General features: G+C 44.3%; 1 protein-coding gene across 1 annotated transcript in view; it reads right to left on the bottom strand.

The window, feature by feature from the left end:
- Positions 1–5,958: 5,958 nt before the first annotated feature.
- The window catches only part of ALG9 (ALG9 alpha-1,2-mannosyltransferase), a gene marked incomplete at both ends in the record, with an annotated part of 35,068 nt that continues 15,876 nt past the window's right edge, over positions 5,959–25,150 (bottom strand). Inside the window, 3 exons of the mRNA XM_082009986.1 lie at positions 5,959–6,082; positions 16,554–16,684; positions 24,928–25,057. Of these exons, the coding sequence (XP_081866112.1) occupies positions 5,959–6,082; positions 16,554–16,684; positions 24,928–25,057 (385 nt within the window). The remainder of the gene's footprint in view (positions 6,083–16,553; positions 16,685–24,927; positions 25,058–25,150) is intronic.

Below are 25,150 nucleotides of genomic sequence, written 5' to 3'. Positions count from 1 at the left end.
ATTTCTTGCTGACTCAGATACAATGTGTTGAAAGTGCAGCTTCCCCAGCCAAGTAGGAGGGGAGGATTAAAAACAGGAAAGGTCAAAACAGCCTCCTCTTTGTATGTGGGAGAAAACAGGGTTGGCCTCTGCAGCACACGGCAACACCTGGACAGCATGTTCGGAGGCAGCTCTCTATGCTGCTCTTCACTAGACAGCCTTTCCAAGGAGTCCATTTCAACACAGGACAGAAGAAATTTCTCAGAGAATGTGTTTTTGCGCACTCCAGGCAGGACAAGTGCTACAACAATGTTACGTGGACTATTAAAAACCAGAGAAGGCCAGAGAAGCCTTCTCTGTGCTGGATGGAACACACAGAAGCTTGCCCCTTTCTAGAAAAAGTTGTTTAAAGCCTGTTTTGTCAATCATGTTTAAACACTTGCCCAGTAATTCACTTCTCAAGCAGGATTCATGGAGTTACAGGACAACTGAGTGACAGTATTGCACAAGAACCCAGGCTCCTGGCTCTCTAGTCTAGTCTCTAAGTAGTCATCCAGTCCCATGCTCTTGTTTGGAGGAGACCAGGGAGTATCCACCGCTGCATCCACGCTCAGACCCTGCCTTTTCACTGATGCACAACAAAACACACCTCTGTCCAGTCCTGGTTGCAGTCCTCCAGTCTTGCACAGCAGCTACTCTCTGGATGAAGTACTGGGGCAGGAAGGCAGAAGAGGACTGCACTGATCAAGAGTCCTGCTAGGCTATGATGCTCTCTCATCCTACACATCACCCTGCTCTTTTTTTGCTGCTTAGCAGACACAGCTGGAGTTTCCAAAGCAGACATATGGGGCCTCATTAGTACCTCTCCAGGCAAACGGATAGAGAGATGTGCAGTTATTCACGGGGACATATGCTGAATCTCAGCAGGGCTGGGATGATGCTCAGGTTCTGACAGATGCTGGAGGAGAAAGAAATTCACAGCTCTTTCCTCCAGCAATGCCTGGAGAGCTAGGAACTCAAAAACACAGAATTTCATTACCAGGGCCTCTCTCCAATGCTACTTTAAGCCCTTCTTAAAGCAACAAAATAAACACCCAACCTACTAACTCGATACCTTTTGTTGGATGTGAGGTAGACTCAAATACTAAGATTGTTCCTGCTTCTGAGGTTAATACAAGTAGCAAGGAAAGAGCTGTTACCAGTAAGGCCACAACTAAGAACTGTCTAAGCATTAGGCTCACTAGAAAAAGCAAGGGAATAGGGGAGGGGAAACAGTTGTTGTTTGACACTGACCATCACTGTTCCAGGTACCAAACCTTAGCCCAGTCCCTTCAGTATCACTCAGAGGATCCACAGTCTGCTTTGGAAATAATGTCCCCTCACCATGCTTTCCAGAAATCTCCTGTAAGTTTTGTAATCCAACTTGCAATAGCAAGTGAAAGTCCTTCACCATTCCTATGAAGAGAAGAGCTGTCAAACAGCAGCTGCACTCCAATATGACAGACCAGCTGCCAACACGCCATAAATCTGTCCTAGAACAAGCTCCCGTGCAGATCTGCCAGTCACACCTGAAAGCTGGCCTGTGACATTCCCAGCTAAGCCAGCCTGAAGCCTTCCTAGCCTAGATGCAAGCCCTCAACATTTTATTCACTGTTATTCATGTCCAAGGTATCTGCTCCAGTTCAATTCCTTTGCTCCTACTTCTTCACACACACTCTCAGCTCCTGGCTTCTAAGAGAGTACATTATTTCAAATAATTTTCCTACAGAAAGAAGACAAAAACCTTTGAATAGGAAAAAAAACTGAGCCAAGGAAAACTTAAGTATCACCTCTGTGGAGATGCAGCATCATTTTGTTTTCTGTTCAAAACAGAGCAAATGTGCATTGAAAACATGCTTGGAAACATGTTTGAATCCAGGAGTACCCTCTTCTGACGTGCCCCCAAGCTCAGGCAGAGCCCGAGGTAGAGATGGCCAGCTTGCACATACGCCTGCCTTTGGAGCAGGTTGCAGCTGAGCCCCAAGAAAAGGCAGAAGAAGCAGGAGCAAAACTGAAACGGATCTTAAATCCTGCTGCAGCAGACAAGCAGGAAAAAATAGTTCTGTGGAAATCATGACTTCCCCCAGCCTATTTCTGAGAGTGCCAATCTGTCTCAATTGCTGGCGCTTCCTCAGGGACTCTCCACCTTTGCTCCTTGTTGCAAAGACTGGATGAGCTCAGACAAGATGAAATTTACTGGGTCCCACTATTTCACAGCAGCACTTGTCCAACTTGCAGTGCTCTCAGCCTCACTTTAAAGGTAGAGAAATACTGACAGCAAAGGGGAGGTTAGGAATACTGTAACCTCTGTACATGCTCTGACCAACAGCGAGTGTCTCACACCATCTCTCAGCTTCCTGTGAGACACCTGATCTAGCCACAGTCATGACTGCAAGGTTGTGCCCATCTACGGTTCTGTCAAGAAACCAGCTTCTGTCAATGTGTTAGGTCAGACACTAGCAATACCGTAGAAAGCCATCTAGGTACCTTCTTTTCCAGAACCAGCCAGAATAATACAAAGAGCCCTTTCTCCAAAGACAGAAAAGAGACAAAGGTGGATTGCCTACAAAATCCTGATGCACTACCCAACAGGTTTGGTCACAACATCCCTCTCTGCCCGAGGAAACTCTAGGCAGGGAACTGAGCTGAGGCAGATCAGCATTTTGTGGTTTGACCCTTTACCCACAAGAGCTTACAAGAGTATTTATTTTTTAATAGAGATCATAAATTATCTGTCCCAAATCTGCCCCCTCACAATGAGATGACACATTTGCTTTAATTAGGGTCAAAGCAAGAAGGAAAAAAAAAATTCAGAAGCCCTTCCCTCAAGTTTGCTAACAAAACCAGAAAAGCAAACAACAAAATGCCTTTAAAAATGTTTTGTTTTGGATGCAGCTCCACCTTTTGGCACAACTGTCTTTGCATCCAGATCTACATTTAAAAAGCATGATCCTTCATCCAGCTAAACCTAAACCAGGCAGGCAATTCTTGCAGTCTCTTCCTCAGGCCCCAGTGCACATACTCCTTGTATTGCTCACTCCGTCAAGTCTGTTTATTTACTAGTAACCTTCTCATTATTGATGGCTTTTTGCTTAATCTCAGCACTGCACAGACTGCAACAGTCCTGACTTGTGAATTATGAAAAGATGAGGGGAGTCTTAGCATTTCCTATCAGAAATCTCACCTATGGCTCAGTCTTTGTGATAGAAACACCATTAACATCAACCTCACCTTCTCATTGCCAGTGGTCTCAACTGGGATTGATAGATCGCCTCTATGCTACATTCTGGCTGCCCAGTAGCACTCACCATGACAACAACTATGCATTAGCAGGGACTAAAGGGAGACAGGCCCTGGCTCCTTTACCTGCTGACAGGAAGGCTGGTTCTGTGTTAAAGACACTAGGTGAGAAACAACTTGTAGGCAGACTCCATGTATGACCTTAAGTAAGTTGTTGGGTCAAGATCTTTGCAACACTGAGACTCCCAACTTCCCCCTGAAATCAGTATTAAAACATGATCTACTCTTGTCATCGGTGAGAGTAACAACCCTCCCTTTCTCTGCCTCATCTCTTTAGCCTGCAAATTCTCCAGGTGGCAGGAGTGACTCCACCTGTTTGCGTGGTAAGCAGCAAAATGGAGTCCCTGCCTTCGTTTGAAACTCTGTAATGCAAAGTTGTCCAGCTGTCCACTATCTGTAGCTGCACCTGTGTTTACTACCAGGAACAAAACATTTGCCATACTCCTCTGGAAAACATTGATAAGTCCTAATTATTGTCAAGTTATCAGTCTCCCACCACTACCCCAAAGCAGAATCAAACTAGAGAGGAAGGTAAAGCAGCCAGAGTCATTTAAAATGGATATTTACTGTACTGTCTTTTCACATTAAACATGAGGTTATGGGCTATGACAACACAAACAGAACCAGAGAGAGGTCCAATTGGTTCTTCAACTGCATTTGTTCCTTCATTTAATTTAAGGTCAGGAATTAGCAAGGGGAGAGGCAACAAGCAGGGCAGGAGTTTTGGTTTTTATTTACTGGTACTGTAGAGCCCTGTCCAACACACATAAACTTTTATGAGGGGTAGAGCCAGCTGGAGAGAGGTGGAGGAATACTATGAACACAGACACTACAACGTTGATCTGCAATGTGACTCTGACCTTCCAGTCCACCTCACCCAACAGTTGCAGGGCTGAAAACCTTGAAGCTCCACGTTTGACTCTTATGAAGGGCGATACTTGCACAAGGTGAAATGCATCTCTCTCTGAGGATAGCACTTAGATACCACAGATGATTCCCTAAGCCTCCAAAGTTTGAATTTAGAGTCTCAGCTTCAAACTGCTCCTCCATATTGTGGGGGTGCAATGGAAGAGAACTGCATTCTCCATGCTGTAATCATCCAGACAACGAAGTGCACTGTTTGCTCTTATCGTGCTTTGCACTTTATATGCTGTGTTTCCAATAGAGCACAATACCATCAAAAAATCCCTCCTCCTTAATGAAATGCAGGGGATTCAGAACACCTCTCCCTACGTTTTTAAAGACGGTCTTATGATTCAGCCCATGCCTTGCTCCTCATCCAGCTCTTCCTGCTTTGTCCCAGTAGTATCATGTTAGATCACAGCCCCATTGGCACAGCCCGCCCTTCCCATCCTGCTCAGCTGTTAACCTGCAGACTGGCCAAGAGACCTGCCTAGCACCGCATTCTGCACCTGGACCAGCATACGTATCTCAGAGGCACGTGTTTTTCAGTTTGGATCCCAACAGCTTCCAAACATACAAATCTGCCTCCTGATCCACCTGCTCTGGCACTGTCACTACAAACACAGACCAATCTAATCACAGTTACAGTGGGGCATGGAGCTTGTGCAGCCTTTTTGCAAAAGGAACTTCCTCTCTGCTCCTTCTCATGCCATCCCACCCCCATAGTTCCATGGATGTGAAAGAAAACAACTCCCTTCATCTAGCTTGTGATACTGCATGTTTTAAAAACGGAGATATAACAAATACAGTGTTCCGCTGAAACATATTGGACCAATATAACACATACTGTCTATTCTGGGAAACAAAACTGAAAAAAAAAGAATTACTCTTTCTTCTCCTCTCTGTATGTTTCCAGAAATTTTAGGATGCTGTAGTCTAGAATTCAAAGGATGTTATAGGTATCTTTAAAAAATTATTATAAATAGCAAACAAACTCTTGGTTCCACAGAAAACAAAACCACTCTGCTCCCATTAAAACAGGTAATTGGCTCAACTCCTAAGTTTAGGTTTTTTCTCCTAAAAGCACAGGTTTATCCTTGAAAGTGTCTCCTGGACAGAGCAACTTTAGGCTGTTTCTTTGTGGTGCACGCTACTTCATTTCTTGAGATTCAGTGCATTTCAGTTAATTGTCTCTTAGGTGTTCTCCTTTTTCCCCGTTCCTTTTTCTTCAAAAAAAATTTTTACTAACATTGTTACCTGAAAAAATTCCCTAGAAGGTAAGTACTACTTGAGCAGATGCAGACAGTGGAGTAGGGTAGGGGGGCAGGAGAGAGAAAAGGAGAGGCAGAGCTGGATTTTCCCAGTGCCAGACTGCATCCTGGAGCAGAACCTCATACTGTCATTCCCTTTTATTTTCCATTTTTCTCTTCTCTGGTGTAACAGATAATAACACAGGGAGCAGCAGGGATAATATGTTCGTAGGTGGCTGTTGGATATTCAAATGGTTTCTTACCAATATGTTCTGTGTAGGCAGAGCAGAGGCCTGACACTGAGAACTGAAAGCAGATGATGCACCCTTTTTACAGCTGGAAGCTTGCAGAGCAAAATCACTTCATGGGGAATCTTTATTAGTGAATCTTAACAAGTGCAATCTCTCAAAAAGGGAACTGAAGATGGCCTAGGCAGCCGTCCAAGAGTGTCAGCAGATGCTTCTGCTTTTGTTGCCCAGGTGTGTTTCTAGCCTCCCATTTTTTTCCTGGTTTTCTTCGACCTCCGGGATTTCAGAATAGTATAGTTTGCATACCATGTGTACTGTTCTGAGAGGAGAGGAACGTAGAATGCACGCAGTAGCTTTGAAGACCTGAAACCAGAAAGAAAAAACAAATCATCCTTGAAGTGCTCATTAGCCAGTATGTTCAAAATGATACAAATGAGTCTTTGCAAAAGATTTGGGCCGGTGAGTCAGTGACATAAGGAATGCTAATGGTTCAGGCATACAGTGCCCAGTCCCATTTTCCCCCTGTTGGTGGAACCAAGCTAGTTTGTGCCAGCATCATCAGTTTAAAAGCAACAGCCTACCCAGTTCTTCAGCAAGCCCACTACCCATTCCAGTAGGATTAAGCAGGGGAGAGGGCAGGAAGGTGTCGTAATTGTCAAAAGCAACTTAGATCCCAGAAATCCCTGTCCAAGAAGCAGACAGTACAGCCCTCTGGGCCTTTGGTATCATACAGACAGGCACGCCTCCCATTCCTCAGGGCACGATATAAAAGTGAAAGATAGCAAGGCTGCATTTAGCTCCTGGCATGTCCTCTTCTCTATCCAATCTTTCTGGCAGCCTGTTCCTCCACACATGTCTGAAGGGCAGACAGAAGCTTTGATGGGCACTGGCATTTTGAAGTGTTGCTCTTGTGCTGATCTTCTGTTGAGGGTATTGAATTAAAGAGGGATGGACTGATCTAAAGCCTACAAGACAGTTTGCTGCAGGCTGCCAGCATTCACTCCATGCCCTGCTAGTGCTGGGAGCTGGCATTTCACAGCACTTCGCAACAACTGGACCAGTGGAGTACTCAAGCACAGAGGGTTTAATGGCTGTCTCAAATTAGTACCTTTTTGGTTGCTAACTGCTGGAGCTGTGCCAGCTGAATACACTTTAAATGCATGCATTCTCTTACTGAGCAAACTAATAGTAAAATCCAGGTTTAAATGTGAAGTGAACAAATATAGTGTCCCTCAGCAGCAGCACCTGAACCTTGCTGGAAGCTTCAAAAATTTGAGCAACTTACTGAAATCAGGGCTGGGGCAGAGTCTTGCTTCTTCAGCACTGAAGCTTATCTCTTGATCTCCTTAAGATCAACTTGTTGGTAAACTGTCAACCTTTGACAGACATAAGTCTAAATCCATCCACATAGAGCTTGGAAAAGCAGCAGCAGCACTCAAATTTGATTTGCAGCATGCTAAGTGGTCAGGGGTGGTACACAGATCCAGCGTGTACTTGCTGGTCACTGCAACTCGCACAGCTTTGCTGGTAACACAGCCAAGGTTCTAGACATCCAATTCAAGTCACTTTTTCAGAAGAAAGAGGAATTGTGTTTTGCTTGCTTACTCTAAGCCAGCACTGGATATCTTTCAAAAATGCAGTCTAAAAAACAATGGCAGGAACTAACACTGTGAACTACATCTCCCCAGAGGCTCACAGGGTTCTCCAACAGCTTGACTGTAATTCATCTGAGAACAAGCAGCTCCTGATCTCCTGCAACTTGGAGTAAAAGACCGTGCAGGAAAAGACTGGGTAACATCTACTTGCATTCTCATAGCACCACTCAGCAGCAGGGTCCTGTTACACAAGATGCCATACAAGCACAAAGCAGGGCATTTTTTAGTTGAAATGTTCCCTCTTTAGACAAAGTTGACAGACAAAACAGTATTCTTCCCACACTGGAGAGGGTAAACTGAGGCAGAAAGTATTGTCTACCCTCAGAGAGACTGAGCAAGTCTGAATTCCTAAAATTTACAAGTCCCACTTCTAACTGTGAGACTGACTCCTTTCAACATCCAGCATCTTGTAAGGCTGCTTTCTGCCAAGCGCTGAGCTTGTGCTTTAGGATACAAAAATGCTGATTGCTTCACTTTGAAGAACAAAAAGCTCAGTGATAATACTTAGGCCCTTTACAAATTGTAAACCACCCAGCCAAGTTCCTAAATAACAGAATCACTGGAAATGGTTGGTCTTTGTGAATGCCTGAGGTGCTGGAATTGGGAACATGTTCAAAGGAGAATATCTTAGTGGCAAATAATTAGGCTGAAGATGGTAATTTTGGTAATTTTGCAGCTGTCATTTCCTTGTGCCCCGAAATTGGACATCAGCCCTCCCTCCAGTCACTAGAAGCAAAGGCATCCTTCTGAAAACAAGTGCTTGATTCTTCTCCTCCATCTCTTGTGGCTAATGAACATCATATCATTGCTGAACTTATTCTGGCATCAACTCCTCTGAGCCTGACAACCCACCATTGCTACTGTGGCTGCTCTCTGTGAATGATGTGGTTTTGCTTCAATTCCCTTTAGTGAACAAAAAGAAAAGAAAGAAAAACAAGAAAAAGCAACTGTGTTTCAAGCTGCTTGGGATGCTGTTTCAAACAAGGAAAATTAAAATAAGGTAGAGTACCAGTTTGCTGCTACATTGTAAAAAAGGCACAGAAACTAGTACAATTCCCCAGAGCTCAAGGTGTATACTTGGGTTAAGATGAAGTAATTTGTTGAATTAGCCTACTGCAGTTTAGCTCAGGGAGAGAGAGGAAAGCAGCTCCTTCAGCTGATGGCTGAGGTCCCAAGCATACAGTCTGTAGCACTGAAAATCCTTTCAGTCACTCAGTCCAGATGTACAGCTGACAACAGTCAGACAACAGCACCCAGTTCACATCCTGCCCTTGACCTGGATGCATCTACATACTGACAGTCTGCCCAGGCCAGCAGTGTACGATGCAGTGGGCACCCAGTAACGGTGGGTCTGATTGCTGGAGCAACAGAATTAAGTGCCTGTGTTTACCTTCAGTGCTGGTGCCTCTCACAGCTCTGCAGAAACACTCCTGTCCTGTCTGTACTTCCTCTTTATACCTTTTGCGAGAAACACTCCCTACATCTTTTACTTCTTGGTATTCTGAAATATAGGCCAAATGCAGCTCACAGTTGTGCTCACATGGCCTTTATGGCCTATGTTCCGAACATGCAGGATTCAGCTTTGCCTTCTAGAAAAAAAGGTTATTCCAGGAGCTGGTAGTAGCAAAAATCTCCCAAACAAGCTAGCTCAGTGTAACCATTCTAAATTAGCAAACAGCCTGAAACAAGTCTAAGCAACAAAAGCTCTCCACATGCTCTTAACTTTGCTGGCAACTCAGCCCTTATTAGTAGAAGTTTAAATGTCAGTGTTTACTGTTTCAAAGTTTATATCAGCAGTGAAACAGGAAGCGAAAATAATGTTGGTAAAACGAAGATCAAAAAAGGAGAGGCAGGAATGACTGATGGAAAAAAACACCGAGGGTGGAAAATGACAAGAAACACAGAGCAGAAAGATAGCTACTCTCCCCACAAGTGCATGTCATACATAATGCCAAGGCACTCATGACAAGTAACAATACAGTGAATCAGTGTATAAAGGCCACAGCTGATCTACATTCCTGTACTCCTCCCCCAAAACAAGTATGTGCTCCAAGAATGGAGAGCTATAATCTCATTTAGCCAGAGGAGACCTCAAAAGTGAAGTTCACCCTGCTTTTCAAGGTGAAATGATGTATTACTCAAACTGCCAAGTCCCCAAGGAGTCCTTGGTTTCCACCAGGTGTTAGCTAATCAGGCTGCTGGTGCCATAGCAAAATGACTCTTCACTAACAAAACTTACAAAGATGAAAAGGGAACAGTTTACATTGGTTCCAATTACCCAGTCTAAGGACACAGGTTAAAAAAAGGCAACAAAAAATGAGAGGCATCTTAGAAATAATGTTTATGTGCTCAGAGAATCACATCTCAGATATAAAAACATGAAACCCTTCATATGGCATGGTAAATGGTAGCACCACCATATCTGCTCCACAGCTATAAGGTCAGCCTTTGTATTTGTTCAACAGCAACTTTCTCACTGAAAAAAAGACTCAGACAGGACACAAGCACAAGGCTGCTCTCTCTGCTGCTGGCAACTACACAGTAGCAAAGCCCTGGGTGCCTGCTTGCAGCAGCAGCCATGGGAGAACCATCGCTGCTGATGCACCTACAGCTCAGGAAGTCATGATAGAGCTTTAAATTCAGACAGGGAACCTTTACCTCCTGTCACCTCACTTCATCAGGCTCAGCAACCTCAGACAACAGATGGCACATGGAAGGCGTTGGGATGACAGTGAGTATATATAATGTTATATTTGTATTTGCTTCTAAATTTGTTCCCCAGACACTGTGAGTGTGTGCAGCCTTAATCAGCATAGAGCTCCCAAGCAGCATGTTGGTAGCAAGATTGAGGCCACAATCCCTCCAAGCTGGGTAGCCAAGGGTCTAGTGCAATGCTACTGGAACACTGATGCAGTAAGGCTCTTCCAGTGGTGGGCTTCAGGCCAGAGCCAGGCAACAGGCAAATTTTGCCCAGCTCTTGCTGCGCTCCAGACATGAGAGGTATCCCACATTCCAGGGGTGGTCTGAATTCTTTTCCATTTTTTTGGTTTCTAGGGGAGCAACTGCTGCAGCACCCAGAGCAGCTCCCAGTTAGGAGAGATGTGCACAGTTACCAGTAGGCCCAGCAGACCTGGAACCATAGTGACGTTTGGTGCTAAGTGTATTTCCGCAAATTACCTATCGGACTTCAGGAGAAAGCAGCGCAACAGTCCTGTTCTTCTAATGCCAGTGGAGGCCTTTCTGGAACAGAAGCAAAGACTGCTAAAAGTCCCCTTCCCAAGCTCGTAGACTGACATGGAATGGAAGCAATTAGATACATGTAGTCATGGGAGATTCTTCATAACTGCATCTTGTTACCTGAACTTCTTACCCCAGTAACAACAGAATTCAGAAAGAAGCATGAGAAGGAAGAGAAGAAGGGAATGGCAGAAAGGAGAGGCAGAAGGGAGTTATATCTCTGCCGGATGGGCAGGACCTAGTACCTCCTAGCTACAGGCACACGCAGGAAGTTCATGGTCACAGCTCTCTGAAAACCCATTAACGTTTGCACTTCCTCTAGGTGTTAAATTTTGTACCAACCATGCACCTAAGAAGTAATTTAGCTACTTGTAAAACAAAAGTAGGGAAACCATTTCATGTAACATTGAGGAAAGCACCATTAAAGGGAACGAGACAGAGTCTCTTATGAAACCAGGGTAACGATATGCTAGAACAAGGTGACCGAATCATTAATTTTGCACTAAGGATATTTTTTTTAATGTAAAACACAAGCATCTGGAGCAAGCAGACGGCTCAGCCTAAACAACTGGAAAATGTGTGCTCCTCAGTGGGAAGCTGTAATATATTTCCCCTTTTCTGTGCCAGATTTGGAGCGCTCAGCCAATATAGAATTAAATGGACCTGCACAAAGCAGCTTCCTGAGGAGCATAATTAGCTGGTGGCTTGGAGTGCTCTCTAATTCAATTAGCAGCACCATTTATCAGAGCCAGCTGAGATTTACATTTGTACTTGCTGACGTCAATGTGAAACTCGCAGTGAGTCTCAGAAGCCTCCAGTTCAGCAGGAGTGAATTGAACTGCTGGGGTCATTTATTTTCAAGGAACAAGAGCTGGAGTTTGGTTTTGGGTGGGGAGGTATTTGATGTTTTTTTTCCCCCAAAATGCTCCTTGCTCTGCAACCACTGAGCTGCAGACCTGAAAGCTACACTGGCAGTTTCCTTCACAGCTCAGTTCAAAGTGACACTTCTTCTGTTCCTCCTTCCCGTTTATAAAAAAAAAAGCTGCATTTTCACAGTATTTTTACACTTACTTCATAGGTAGAAGGGGACATTTCCAAATCATTGTGTGGAAGCAGGTGCCAGATTTGAGAGATGCATCATTCTGCTGAGCTGGGGGGGGAGGGGAAGGTACACGCTCAGAAATACGAGCAGCCCAGATCATTATAGGAGCTCTTGAATGCATCCTCACTGACTTTATCCACAGACCTGCGTGTCTGACCCTGGGAAGAACTCTCCCCGCAGATCTACTAGCTTTCAGATCCTTTCAGCTTACCAATTTCTAGCACCTAACACTCTGTTACAACTGTGTTACTGCTGCTCTCCTGCAGCTAAACTCCCCAGAATTATTGATTTCTCAAGTCTAAGAGAGACAGCACTGCCTGGATTTGTTGTCTCAAATTAAAACTAAATAAAAACACAGAAGTGTTTTTGCTGGGATTTCCATACCTTCTCTGCTATCAGGCCTGCCAACAACTTTCTGGGCTATAGAAGTACTTGTTGCACCCCTGAAACAGTCTCAGGGCATCACCAATGCCCTCAGAGAACCTTCCAACTGGATGGAGTGGCAAGTCTGAGTGTCCTGCCTCTGAGGCTCTGCAGTGCCCACTCTAGCAGGCTTGATACTCTACCGACTGGGATAAGGACAGAAGAAAGCAAAGCAAGGGCTGACTAGAAGCAAGAGAGACTGCTGCAGCCACAGACAGAAAGACACACCAGCAGTACTTGCTTTGCAAATGAGGTTTTCCAATCTCAACAAACGGACAACAGCTAATGCCTGGGTCTGCGGGGTTGAGATAAACCCTCGCATCTCAGTCAGTTGCTAGGCAGATCTGCAATTGCCACCAGCTAACTCATCTGTCAGCTGCCAATCTACTGCAAAACTTGTGTCATTTCCCCTTTTGAGAATTGCTTGAGCCCCATTATTTTATAGAAGTTACAACTCAATCACACTCAGGGGAAAAAAAAACAAAGCAAACAATGCTCTCTTATTTTAGAAATGCTATGACGCACTCAGAGCAAGGAGCTCAACAGACCAATTATGAACATTTGCCATGGGAAACCTTTAGATGGATGTTGCAGCAAAATTCCAATACTCAGATGCAAAACTATGCAAAGGTATTTACCTGTCACTGCTATTATGAAGTTGAAGCTCCTCACTCTTTTATTCATTGCCAACAAACTCCTGGAGATAAGTGGGGAGCTAACAAACTTTTGGTGCAAATGGATTTTTGGTCTCTGCAACACAGAGAGGGTTTAAGAGGCCTGGACAGAGTCATGGGAGCCCCAGGTTCCAGCTGAGCCCCTTAATCACTCATCCACCCTACCTCTTCTCCAAGGAGAAATAAATTAAAAATATATGACAAAAATTATGAAGCAGGCAATCCAAAAAGTGCCTTTCTGAAATTTCTCTTGCTCATGCTGCTGTGGATGGGCTGGCAAAAGGAGCCTTGACCTTGTCTGCAGTATCCAGTTTTAAACGTGATACCTTTAAATGACACATTGGCTAAAAACAGGGCAGATCAGACCTTGCATGGTTTCTTCTTTCTGCTCTTCACTGTACCAAAAGTTGTCTTGGGAAGCTGTGCCCACTGCTATGCATTTGCCCTGTGAGGCAGGTCACAGTTCCTAGCTTACTGTTCTTCAGGGGGAACAAAGAATCTGTCAGAGAAGCAGAGTGACAGGATGGGGAGACCCTGCTGGTTCGCTCATCCCTCAGCATCAGCAATACAAGCACAGGCCCTTCCAGTCCTTTACCAGCACTGTGCACTTGAGCTGCCCCACCTGCCGACTGCTGAAGGTCTGCTGAAGGGACAGAGCCCAGCGCTCCAAACTGCAGCTCTGGAGGTACTAACAGCAGGGATGGAAATCAGACCTGCTGCTATGGCAACCTGGTCTCCTCCACTGGTGAAAGCACCACACCTCCCCTCCATGCCAGCTGTGAGCCGTTGATAAGGAACAGGACGGAGAATTTCCATGCAGCATAAGAACAGCAGCGGAGGAGACTGACAGGTGACACTGGCAATGCTAAGGACCTGACTGCCTGACCTCCTCTTGGGACATGCTTTGCAAACCCTTTTCTATTCCAGTTTCCCAACAATGCAACAGCATCTTTTGCTGAGGAGGACACAGCAGCCAGAAAGATCCCCTTCCCTCCCCTCTACCTTTAGATGACCTGTTCTACAGTCTTGGTGATTGCTTTAGCCAGGGAGTATGCCACCCTTGCCCCCACCCCATTATTCTGCCTTTACATCTCATCATTACCAGGGTCAGTATGCTCTGAAGTTTCAGGATCCCTCTGTGACTCCCAGCTTCACACAGCAAGCTGCTGCTCCATGGTGAGATGCTACCTTTGCTACAACAAGGCAAGCCATAACTTCCAGTGGTAATGGCCACACGTGCTCTCCCTCCACAAGCCAGACATGAAGGAGCACACAGAAATTGACATCCCTGTACTGGTTTACCTGGCTGCAGGCTGGCAGAGATACTTAGCTGACAAGAAACATAAAGCTTGGGAATCTAGCTGGAGTTTAGATGATCTAAATACAAAACACAGTATCATATATCAAATCAAAATGATTGCACAGGTTTTCACTGACAAGCTTGGGAATAAGTTACCAGCCTCAGTCTGGCAGGAAGTACTTTGACAGCATTTCCTCTGGAAGCACAGACCTGCAACACCAGTTCTACCTATGTATTCAGCCAAATTCCTGAGAAGGCAGCCAGATATTTATGTTTGGCAGGATGCAGGGGTTTAGCTGTAAATAGGGAAATTCCTTAATCCTATCAATTTCCCCTAATAAGGAGGAGGGGAAAAAAGACGAAAGGAAAACATCATAGAGTCACTCATGGAAACAGCATTAAAGCAGTGAAGAGAGCGACAAGGACTCAGCTCAGTACTGAGCTATGCATTTGACTCTAGCTTAACTCCTTGCACTGATTCCAGTCAGCATTGCAGGCTGCAGTAGGATCAGGATTGAGATGGTATCAGATGTACACGCACCTCACAAGAAAAATCCCCAGCCAAGTTAGGAATGAACAAAAAAGCTTGGGTGAAAGTGGATGATCCAAAACACTTGTGTCTGTCCTGTGGTAAGGCCTACAGTTGCAGACTCAACTCTCTCCCCACAAGAGGGGCAGTTACACTGTGCTGTTGCTTCCAGACAGATGCTGGTTTGTATTCAGCAGGGCACAGCCTCTAAGGCGATATGAAATGGGTTCAGAAGAGAGAGCAGTGGTATGTCTGTCATAAGCTTTAATCAAAAGCTCAGAGGCTATGGGTGGGGGCTGAAAGTGCAATAACTCAAAAAGCCCCATGAGACAGAGCAACTCCTTCTCTACTAAACATCAGCTGAGTACAGGAGAAATGAGCAAAAGTAGTAAGAAGCCATGGAGAATCCAGGATATTCTGGGGAAGTCTGAGAGATGTACAGCCATACCAGAGTGATTCACTCTGCTTTCATTAGTCAGGCTAGCATCTCCACAGCAGACAGCCGCTACCTCTGAAAGCACCCCTAGCAAATTACACACCCATGGTTAACCCAGGGTGTCTTAAAGGCTCATTTGGACCTGACTCGGTGCCTCTGACGGACTTCAAAGGACTTTAGATCAGGTCCAAACCATCAAAGCTTGGCTTTTGAGCAGAGGATAGCAAGATAAACCAGCTTTAAAAACACATGAATGTGTCTTCAAAACAGAAATGCACATTCAGGGGTATATGCTCTGCACAAGGAGTCCTTTGCAAAACTCCTATGCAGATTCTTCTATTGCCTCATTAGTAAGACTCATTTGCCATTGCATCCTCACTTCCTAAAGTCCTGCCTAAATGTAACAGCAGGTCTCTTGGAAAACACAGTTTATGAAAAATCTTGCCAAGAAAACTTGTTTGTGTCAGCAAGCTGGGAACATTAGAGGACTCCTGGGAGCTGCTCTAACATTACCATTCTTTCTCACTGTTCAACTGCTTTTACCAGCCCCCCTCCCTGGAGAGTCCTATTACTAGGAAGTAATAAAGTCTCACATAGAAAATAGGAGGGCACTGAACTCTCTGTTAGTTTTTTACAGCGATTTTTCCAAACAGCCTCTCTGCCCTCTTATGACAGCTACATGACTAGAGCTTTAAATGACTAAATAACCATCCCGTTACAGCTGAGGGCTTCTGTATTTGCAGGAATGCATCAACAAATGCATATATAACAAACATTCCCAGTTTGACATCCCCGATTCTACCCCCTGTTAGCCTGGAGGAGGCTATTTCAATTTCAATTTCAATCTCTAATTCTCACAGAAATTCCTGTTCAGACACACAAGCAAATTGTTCAATGAGCAGTAGAACTAATGAAGAACGGATTCTAACAGAGGTCTCTTCCATGAAGATGACTAATATAATTAGATGCCTAATAAAGGTGTGACCTTGATGACTTTTCACTTGATGAGACTGCCTCCTATATCTGTCTGCCAGCTTTCATAAAATTTGTAAGAACTCATGTTCTTTGAGAATGACTTACACCTTTCTTAAATTTGGCTGAAACATGACAGCAGATTCAGAAGTCTGTTCGGAGGAGATGACATACACCTCATTTCTTTAGAAAGCAAAACAAAAAACATTACTTCAGCAAGAAGTGCACAGGGAGGATTCTTTCTTAAAATAATCCTTCTCACCACCCTTCTCAGCTAGCTTCATCCTCTAAAGCCACCTAGGTCATAAATATTGCCAGTACAAGTTTGACAAAGGTTCAACTGTAGCCAGCAAGCTGCCTTTACTGGAAACTGTTATTTCAAGCTGGCGTCTGTCAGTGTATCTTTCCTCCCTGTATATAGCTACTTTTGCAAGTGGATAATTGAACAGAATTAGTTCACAGACCTGCCAGCCCTTCTCCCTCCCTCTCAGATGTGTAAAGCATACCTGGAAGCATCTAGGAATGGCTTGTAGGCAATGGTTACCCACTCTTCTTTGTTGGAGGAATACCTTGGCTCCCTTGGGGTTTCAGCTGCTGTATCCAAGTCCACCAGATAGTGGCATTTGGAAATGTCAATCTGCAGAAAGACAGACATTCTTGTGGTTTATTTCCCATAGGCTTCTGGTTGCGTGTGTTCATTTATACAGGCTATTACTTATCAGTGAGAAGGGGGTGAAATTTCTAGCAACAGGTGAAATGCTTCATGCAGGATACATAGTAAAATATTTTTAATGTTTTCAAGTAAAACCTTTATGGGGGAATACAAGCTACCAGTACTGCTCTGGTCATAGGAAGAGAGTCCTAGGGTCCCTCTCTGAGGAAGTGCCACTGTGAGCTCTCTGAGGAACTGTCAAGTTACAGAGGGGAATGTGAGGCACAGAACCAATTCTGTGGATGTTTTTCCTGGTGGTTGTCTAACTAGCTATTAAAGACTTCTTACAATGCTGACTCCACAAGATCCTCAGGCAAAAGACTGCACTATCTTTATTGTTACAAAGGTTTCCTGATGTCTACACTGAATCTTTTTCTGTCTCAGTCCATGCCTGTTCCTACTTGTTTACATCATGAACAAGGAAGAATTTTTTGGTGAAAGTTTTTACATACTAGAGTCCTTTTATCTGAAGATGGCTCTTGTCTTCTCTACAATCCTATTTTACTCTATAGTCATGTTTTCTACCCATGATCGTTTTTGTGGGTCTTCGGTTAGTCACATCTATCCAGAATACACAATTCCCACACACTTGGCTTGAAACACATACAGACCAATACAGGTTACCCGCAAGAATCACATAAGCTCCACAACCTGTTAATTCTGCAAGCCTCATGGTACCGGTCTTGTCATCTTATGGCAGAGCTTAAGCAGAATCATGGAAAACAGTAAGTAGTTCCAGTAGAGTAAGCTTGTTGTCTGGCACCAATTATGGTGGGGTTTGTGGATGAATAACCTGTCCTGTAGGACTGATGACCCTCACTGCCTCACTTGCAGCGGATGGATATCACATTGCACCCCTCAGACCATGTGGACTTGGTATCAGCAGAGTCATGCCTTTATCAGCTGCCTATGACGCAAGTAACTGCTCTGCCCTGACCAGAATGTTTGGCAACACCCTGCCAAATTATGAAAATGCATTCAAGGAAGCAACATCACAGAAATGAATTATGTGCGTGACCTCCCAGTTAAATGAGCTGCAGGCAATGTCCTCAGGAGACTCGCGTTATGCAACCTTCTCCTTCCTGCTAGGGAGAGTGCTCTTGGATATGAACAGGCTGTACTATTCATTTATATGAATATCTGATGTACTTTCTGGCTAACAGCCCCCACCTCCCGCCCTCTTCTCCCCACTCCTCACGTGTTGCCTTCGCAGGCGTGGCGACCTGGTTCAGGAACGGCACGGCGACCAACCCCAGGCCGCTCGGGCCATCAGCTCGCTGACACCAATGTGGTGGACGGCAAATGGCATTTATTGGTGTGTGACATGGCGTTATATAGCTTAGGTTTATAACCTCACTTCCGTCTGCTTGCATCATAAACTAAACGCTATTGGCTTTCAGGAGAGGGGCCCAAACTTTCCGTACAGCGCGATATCTTCCGACCGCCAGACCCTAGCTATCTACACTCACGGGTACCTCTACAGATGTGCACTTGAGCTGCTGAGGAATAAAAACTCTGCCAAGACAAACGTGAACTGTCAGCTACAAAGACAACTTGAATTCCCACCAGGAAAAATTTCCTTTTAATAATAACCATTAGATCTGAGGTAAGTTTCATACAAGGTAGTCTGACAAGAGGCTACATTGTGTAGAAACCTCTGCATTGAGCCTAAGAGATCTAGAGGAGAGGACAGGTTACAAATAAGGGCTGATGTCCTCCTGTTGAAGATCTGATTGTCTTTAAGTGATCTAAGTCACATTTTCAAAAGTGAAATAATCCCAAGCCTAAGGCCATGTTTAAATTGTACCAGGGCAGCTATATCATTACAATACACCAGAAAAATGAGCCCCTCACAGGTGCAGTGTACAGCAGCAAGGCCGAGCTTTTGCTGGCTTAAGGATTTTCAGCCACTGAAGCAAAGCAAGTTCTACCAGTTATTGCCTCTGTACTCGGGTATTTTGCTGACACTAGGTTTTGTCAGCCAAGGGTCACGCTTTCTCACATCTGGCACTGGTTGAGTTTTCTGGCAAAACTCACAGTAGCGACCTGAGAGGCACTAGAACTCAACAGGACTGATGCTTGCAACTATCTTATGCTCTTGTGCCACTTCCAATCAGATTAATCTGAAAGTTCTATCTCCAGGATTTCTTTCTGTGAACCAAAATGCACAGAATTCTTGGATGCTTTTTCTGGCTCTGTTGGTCTGCAAGATGCCCTTGTGGAATAGTCCGGTATTCCAAACAGCCGAAGGGCACTAATGATTCCCACTTCTGTCTCTGATACGTTATTAAGCATTGTACATTAAAATGTAGTACAGTATTTTGAAATTTCTGAGAAAAGACACCAGTGAAGTACTGCACGTCCTAGTAATTAATGGTGGTTTCCTTCAATAATGTAGATACTTTCATTTGGGAGACATCAGGGAACTTGAATACATGTATTTAGATATAAAAAAATTATATCACCAGGGTCTTTCCTCAGGTTAAGTACAACAGAAGATAGGGTATAACTTCTGATCAGTATTTGCAAATTGTAACATAAGTCTCATCAGTTGTGCAGATGTTTCACCCCAGTGGAATACAAGGGAGAGAGGAAAGAGACTTAACATATGAATTCAGGAAAAATAAAAAGTTTTCAACTGTGATATCTCAGTTTACAGTTGCCACCAATCCCTGCATCCAGCAGGACAGGGTTATCAGAGTGCCGGACCACTTCGTGCCATCTAATCTCAGCCCTATTAGATCAGCAAACACCAAGGAAACTGGCAAGCAAATAAAAGGTCCGGCCAGCTCCTTCCCAGCCTGCTGCTGCCAAGCCTGTCTTTGAACTCCCAACTGCATGAACAGGAGGATGGGTACATGCTTCTAACATGCTTCCTTCCCACTTCCAGGTATAAACAAGGACACCTTCCACTGAGCAATCCACTGCACTTTCAGGAAAAAAATTCATGAAGAGGCTAAGTGGTCTGTAAGGAAATTTTTCTGCTAGGCTAAGAACTTCCATCATGTGTCTCAGTGTAAACTGGTCACAAGGTTTTTTTCCAAAGACAGCCATAAAACCAAATCATTGTGCTGAATTATTGTCTGGAAACAGCCTCCATGGCCCCAGCATCACACAGCATCATAATCAGATCCTGTCAACAGTGTGCACAAAAAAATTCTGTCTTAGCTGGTGACACAAACTCTTGGTCCTTGTTCATCCCTCAGGGGCTCTGAACAGAACGTAGATTGCAATCTCGCCTTTTTCAGGAGGAGTTCTTGCAAGGTCAGATCATCACTGACCTTTGTAAAATGACAGACCCCTCCAGAGCTGGTTTTTTTTTTTTTTTTTCTTTTTTGCAAACAGGGCAATTGGGGCTGGAAAGGAAAGACTAAAGACCCTATCAGGAGGAGGACTCACATTAATAAGTTATGTGCCCGATGGGAGGAACATGATCAAATTTGGGGAGCAACAAGTCCTGGTCCATTTGGTTTCACTGACTTTTACACAGAGGGCCTGTGACCTTCATGAGACATCTATATGCACTCCTTAGGAGGCCAGCTCTTCCAAGTGGCAGTTTTCCCTTTAATTAACAGTGGCAGACCACAACATACAGTTGTGTCTTGCTGATTGCACAAGTCTGTACATTCCCTGGGAACTACAGGCCTGTCAGCCTGACCTCTGTACTGGGGAAGATTATGGAGCAGTTGGTCTTGAGAGTGCTCACAGGGCACCTGCAGGACAACCAAGGGGTCAGGCCCAGCCAGCATGGGTTCATGAAAGGCAGGTCCTGCTTGACCAACCTGATTTCCTTCTATGACCAGGTGACCCGCCTAGTGGATGAAGGAAAGGCTGTGGATGTTGTCTGCCTGGACTTTAGTAAAGCCTTTGACAGCGTCTCCCACAGCATTCTCCTGGAGAAACTGGCAGCTCGTGGCTTAGATGGGTTTACTCTTCGCTGGGTGAGGAACTGGCTGGATGGCCGAGCCCAGAGAGTTGTGGTGAACAGTGTTAAATCCGGCTGGCGTCCGGTCACAAGCGGTGTTCCCCAGGGCTCGGTTCTGGGGCCGGTCTTGTTCAATGTCTTTATCGATGATCTGGATGAGGGAATCGAGTGCTCCCTCAGTAAGTTTGCAGATGACACCAAGCTGGGTGGGAGTGTTGATCTGCTGGAGGGCAGGAAGGCTCTGCAGAGGGATCTGGACAGGCTGGATCGATGGGCAGAGGTCAACTGCATGAGGTTTAATAAGGCCAAGTGCCGGGTCCTGCACTTCGGCCACAACAACCCCATGCAACGCTACAGGCTTGGGGAGGAGTGGCTGGAGAGCAGCCCAGAGGAAAGGGACCTGGGGGTGCTGGTCGACAGCGGGCTGAACATGAGCCGGCAGTGTGTCCAGGTGGCCAAGAAGGCCAACAGCGTCCTGGCCTGGATCAGAAATAGTGTGGCCAGCAGGAGTAGGGAAGTGATTGTGCCCCTGTACTTGGCACTGGTGAGGCCGCACCTCGAATCCTGTGTTCAGTTTTGGGCCCCTCACGACAAGAAGGATGGTGAGGTGCTCAAGCATGTCCAGAGAAGGGCAACGGAGCTGGTGAGGGGGCTGGAGCACAAGTCTGATGAGGAGCGGCTGAGGGAACTGGGGTTGTTTAGTCTGGAGAAGAGGAGGCTGAGGGGAGACCTTATCGCTCTCTACAACTACCTGAAAGGGGGTTGTGGCGACGAGGGTGTTGGCCTCTTCTCCCAAGTAACTAGCAATAGGACAAGAGGATATGGCCTCAAGTTGTGCCAGGGGAGGTTTAGATTGGATATTAGGAAAAATTTCTTCACTGAGAGAGTGGTCAGGCATTGGAACAGGCTGCGCAGGGAGGTGGTGGAGTCACCATCTCTGGAAGTGTTCAAAAAACATGTGGATGTGGCAATTCAGGACATAGTTTAGGGGACATGGTGGCACTGGATTAATGGTTGGACTTGATGATCTTGAAGGTCCTTTCCAACCTAGTGATTCTGTGATTCTGTGATTTCATCAAGTCAACAAAAAAGGTAATGTGTAATGACCAGGTGTTTCAACAAGGAAACAGATTTCCTTAGAGCCACTGCATAAATCTGCCACATTGAAAAGATGAAGAAAAAGGCAGGGCAGCTATAGCTGCATTAGTCAAATTAAAAAGCTAAGGCCCCTTAAGTCAGGTTTGCAAAGGCCTCTGGCAGCTGAGATTCTCCAGGATGACTATGTCTTATCCTGCCTTACTCCCTCAAACTCTTCCTTAAGGGATCCCACATTTCAGTTTGCTCTCCACAAAATTTTGTTGCAAACTTCCTTGGACATGATCGAATTCACTTTTCTGAAGCACCTGTGAGGTTTATTGCAACAATTTAGGCTGAAAACAATTCAATTAGGTAGGTACCAGATGGCTCCATGCTATCACAACTGAGTAGCAAATGAAATTACACCATGGGAAACTCAGCCGAGGAGAACGTTGAATCCACTTCTTGCACTGTATGAGAAGAACGTTACAGGCCCTGAGAGAGGTTCTGGCTCATTAGCAAAAAGACTCCCAAACCACTAACCAAGTTTTTCTGCAAGTGATATAGAATCATTCGGAGAAAGACAAGTTACTGTCTCAAGCACTAAGGCTGATCTCACTTCTCTCATTCTAAATGCTCTCCTAAAGGGGCTAGCACTTCCAACGCATATGAATTATCTGCCAGGTGAAAGACAGATTTCCATTCTACCATTCAAAGTAGAGCACAGTGCATTCTTACAAGTTACACTGAAGCTAAGGATAATATTCAAGCTGGTCAGAGGGCCAACACAGCATTTATTTGGGGATTTACACAGGACTTCAGTGCTGTACAGGCCTTGAAATACTTCTTTGTAGAAAGAAGTCAGTCTTAATGAACGGAGCTGCAAGAAATTTCTAAATTACATCCTATGCTTTTCTATTCTCCTTTCATTTTCCTCCTCCCACTCTTTTTTTATTTGATGCAACCACAATGCCAAGTGGTAGAGAACTACATTTAATCACAACCTGAATAACAGGAGTGGGCACAGTATAGTACAGAGATGGAGCTAAGGGCACAGCTTGCTGCTATACTGCTGCAGCCACGTGTCCCTCACTGGTGTCTGGATGAATGTTAGCCTGGCAACACAAAGCACAACAGGAGCTTGTCTTGTTTATCACAGCTAAAGTTCAACTGTTTTGAGCAAAACCAGAGATGTTTTACTGATCACTCAAACACATATTTCAAAAATGAGACCAAGCTTCAGGTGGTTTCTAAAGTTCAAAACAGAGCTAAAGGGAATCAGGAAAGAAGCAAAAAGAAAGTGGTTAAAAAAAACTTCCTCTGAAGCCAGCATTTTTTTAACAGTTTCTGCTTTTAGGCCAAATCTACTGTTCCTGCTTGGATACAACTTTTTAAGAGATAATACTCCTTAGGTCTTTCTTAGCAGTTTCAGAGACAAATGCATCTCCCCAGTAGGACAAGTACAAGTTAAGTGCTATTCAACATGATTAAGAAAGGAAGAATTGCAAAACAAGAAGATGAAATCACTCTTCACCAGTGTCTCATAGCAACAGAAACACTGATATTTACTCTTCAATTTTCAAGCAGAGCAGTAATAGATACTTACACTTGAAACAGAGAGATCAGTCCTATTTCTGCTGCCATTAATTGGTTTTAAGCTGTCGATGGCTCAAAAAATCCTTTTGAACCAATGACCAACTGACTCACGCTATTTAGATTTATTCACTATGATGGTCCTTTCCAGAGCTTGCTAACTTTTAAAAAAAAAAAAAAAAATGCTTGCACTCGTAAGCTCACTAAGCTTGAGAAAAGATCTTGTTCTCTTGGTGTTATTAGCAGGTCAGAAGTAAAAGTTTTAAAACCCCATTTAAAATTCACATTTAGTAGCTGATTTCTAATGTGCTAGGCCCTTTTGCTTGCATGAGAAATAACAAAATTGTAGGGTGACATTAAGAAACAACCACGAAACAAAAGTGCATGTTGCTCCATTAGTCACAGGCTGTGCACCAGCCAGCTGTCTGTGCTAAAAATATGCCACAGTTAAAGATTTCATAAATTAACTGCACTGCAGCAGACAGCTTCTCTCAGGTGGGAACACGCCTCCTTCCCATTTTCAGTAACCACATAATGAGTCTCAAAATGAGAGCGCTTTAACCTAGAAGATTGATCCCTGCTTTTACTTTTACAGTTTGCTCCTGTGTACTGCCTTCCATTCACTGTAGCTTCCATCCATCTGTAAGCAGATCACAAGTGCTTGTACAATGTCTTACAGGCCAAAGTCATGAGCCACATAAACAAGCATATGTCTAAGTAGTCTTCAGCCAGGACAGACCCACTCATGTAAACCAGAGACCTGGTCCATTACATGTGAGTACTTCCTATATACTGATGGATGTACCAAAGCTATGCTCCAAGGTGCTAAGAGAGAATGAAGAAAGGAGTATGCATTTCTTGGCAGTTCCTCTCATTCAACCCTTAGGACAAAAAAGAAAGGATGGCTAAATATCTAGTGCACTGCAAAGATTATTTAGCGCACTGATAAGATTTAACCTGCTAAACAATTGTAAAGAAGTTAGTTGACGACAATTTTAAAATACTCATATGTGTGTGCTGTTTTTGTTTCAGTAGCACAACACAACCAGGAAAAGTAGCAAATTAATACCACCAGTATAGATTATCTTAAAAGATTCCCATTAAAATCACTGATGCAATTTTTTCAGTGAAGTTACAAATTAAGTTCCTCCTTCTCAGTTGCAAATACGATGAATAGAATTATATTTAAAAAGAAAGGAAAGTACAAAGGAAAATTTCAATCCCTGCTCAGTGACAAACATTTTCTGTGGGGGATTTCAAACTACTTCACTTTCCTGTGATTACAGTAACACATTATACTAAACCAAAATTCGCAATAACTAGGAATTATTACTTCTTCTGCTTTTTTTTGTATCATTATTATTATGTCTTTAAATAAAAAATAGGCAGATGAAATGCAAACAGAAAGCACTCACACAAATGGGGAAATTTCCATGTGCTGCCAAGAGCCCACTTTTGTTCTGAATTTGTAATAGTCCCCGGGAAACAAAATGGGGAGACCCAATCACAGGCATTATATTAACACAAATTATACAGTAAGGTAAGGAAAAGAAAACAGGAATATAATCCTTACATATCGAGATGGCTCTTCCTTGTTCTGGTCGTTCATGTCAGTGGGAATGATCCGTGTGGCCATTGGTCCCTTGGCAAATGGTTTTGGTAACTGGCCCCTGAATTCTGACAGGATGAACTGGAGCTGCCAACTGCAGAGAATAGTGTCAGAAAGCCCAGCAGAAAATGCAAGAGCTAGTAATATTTTGTGTGGAGAAAGTCAAAAGCATAATCAAGGACATTGC

This window comes from Phaethon aethereus, assembly GCF_964289735.1.
Source record: "Phaethon aethereus genome assembly, chromosome: 23".
Taxonomy (NCBI): domain Eukaryota; kingdom Metazoa; phylum Chordata; class Aves; order Phaethontiformes; family Phaethontidae; genus Phaethon; species Phaethon aethereus.
Note: the sequence above shows the minus strand (reverse complement) of the source record. Positions and strands in the feature narration are given on the sequence as shown.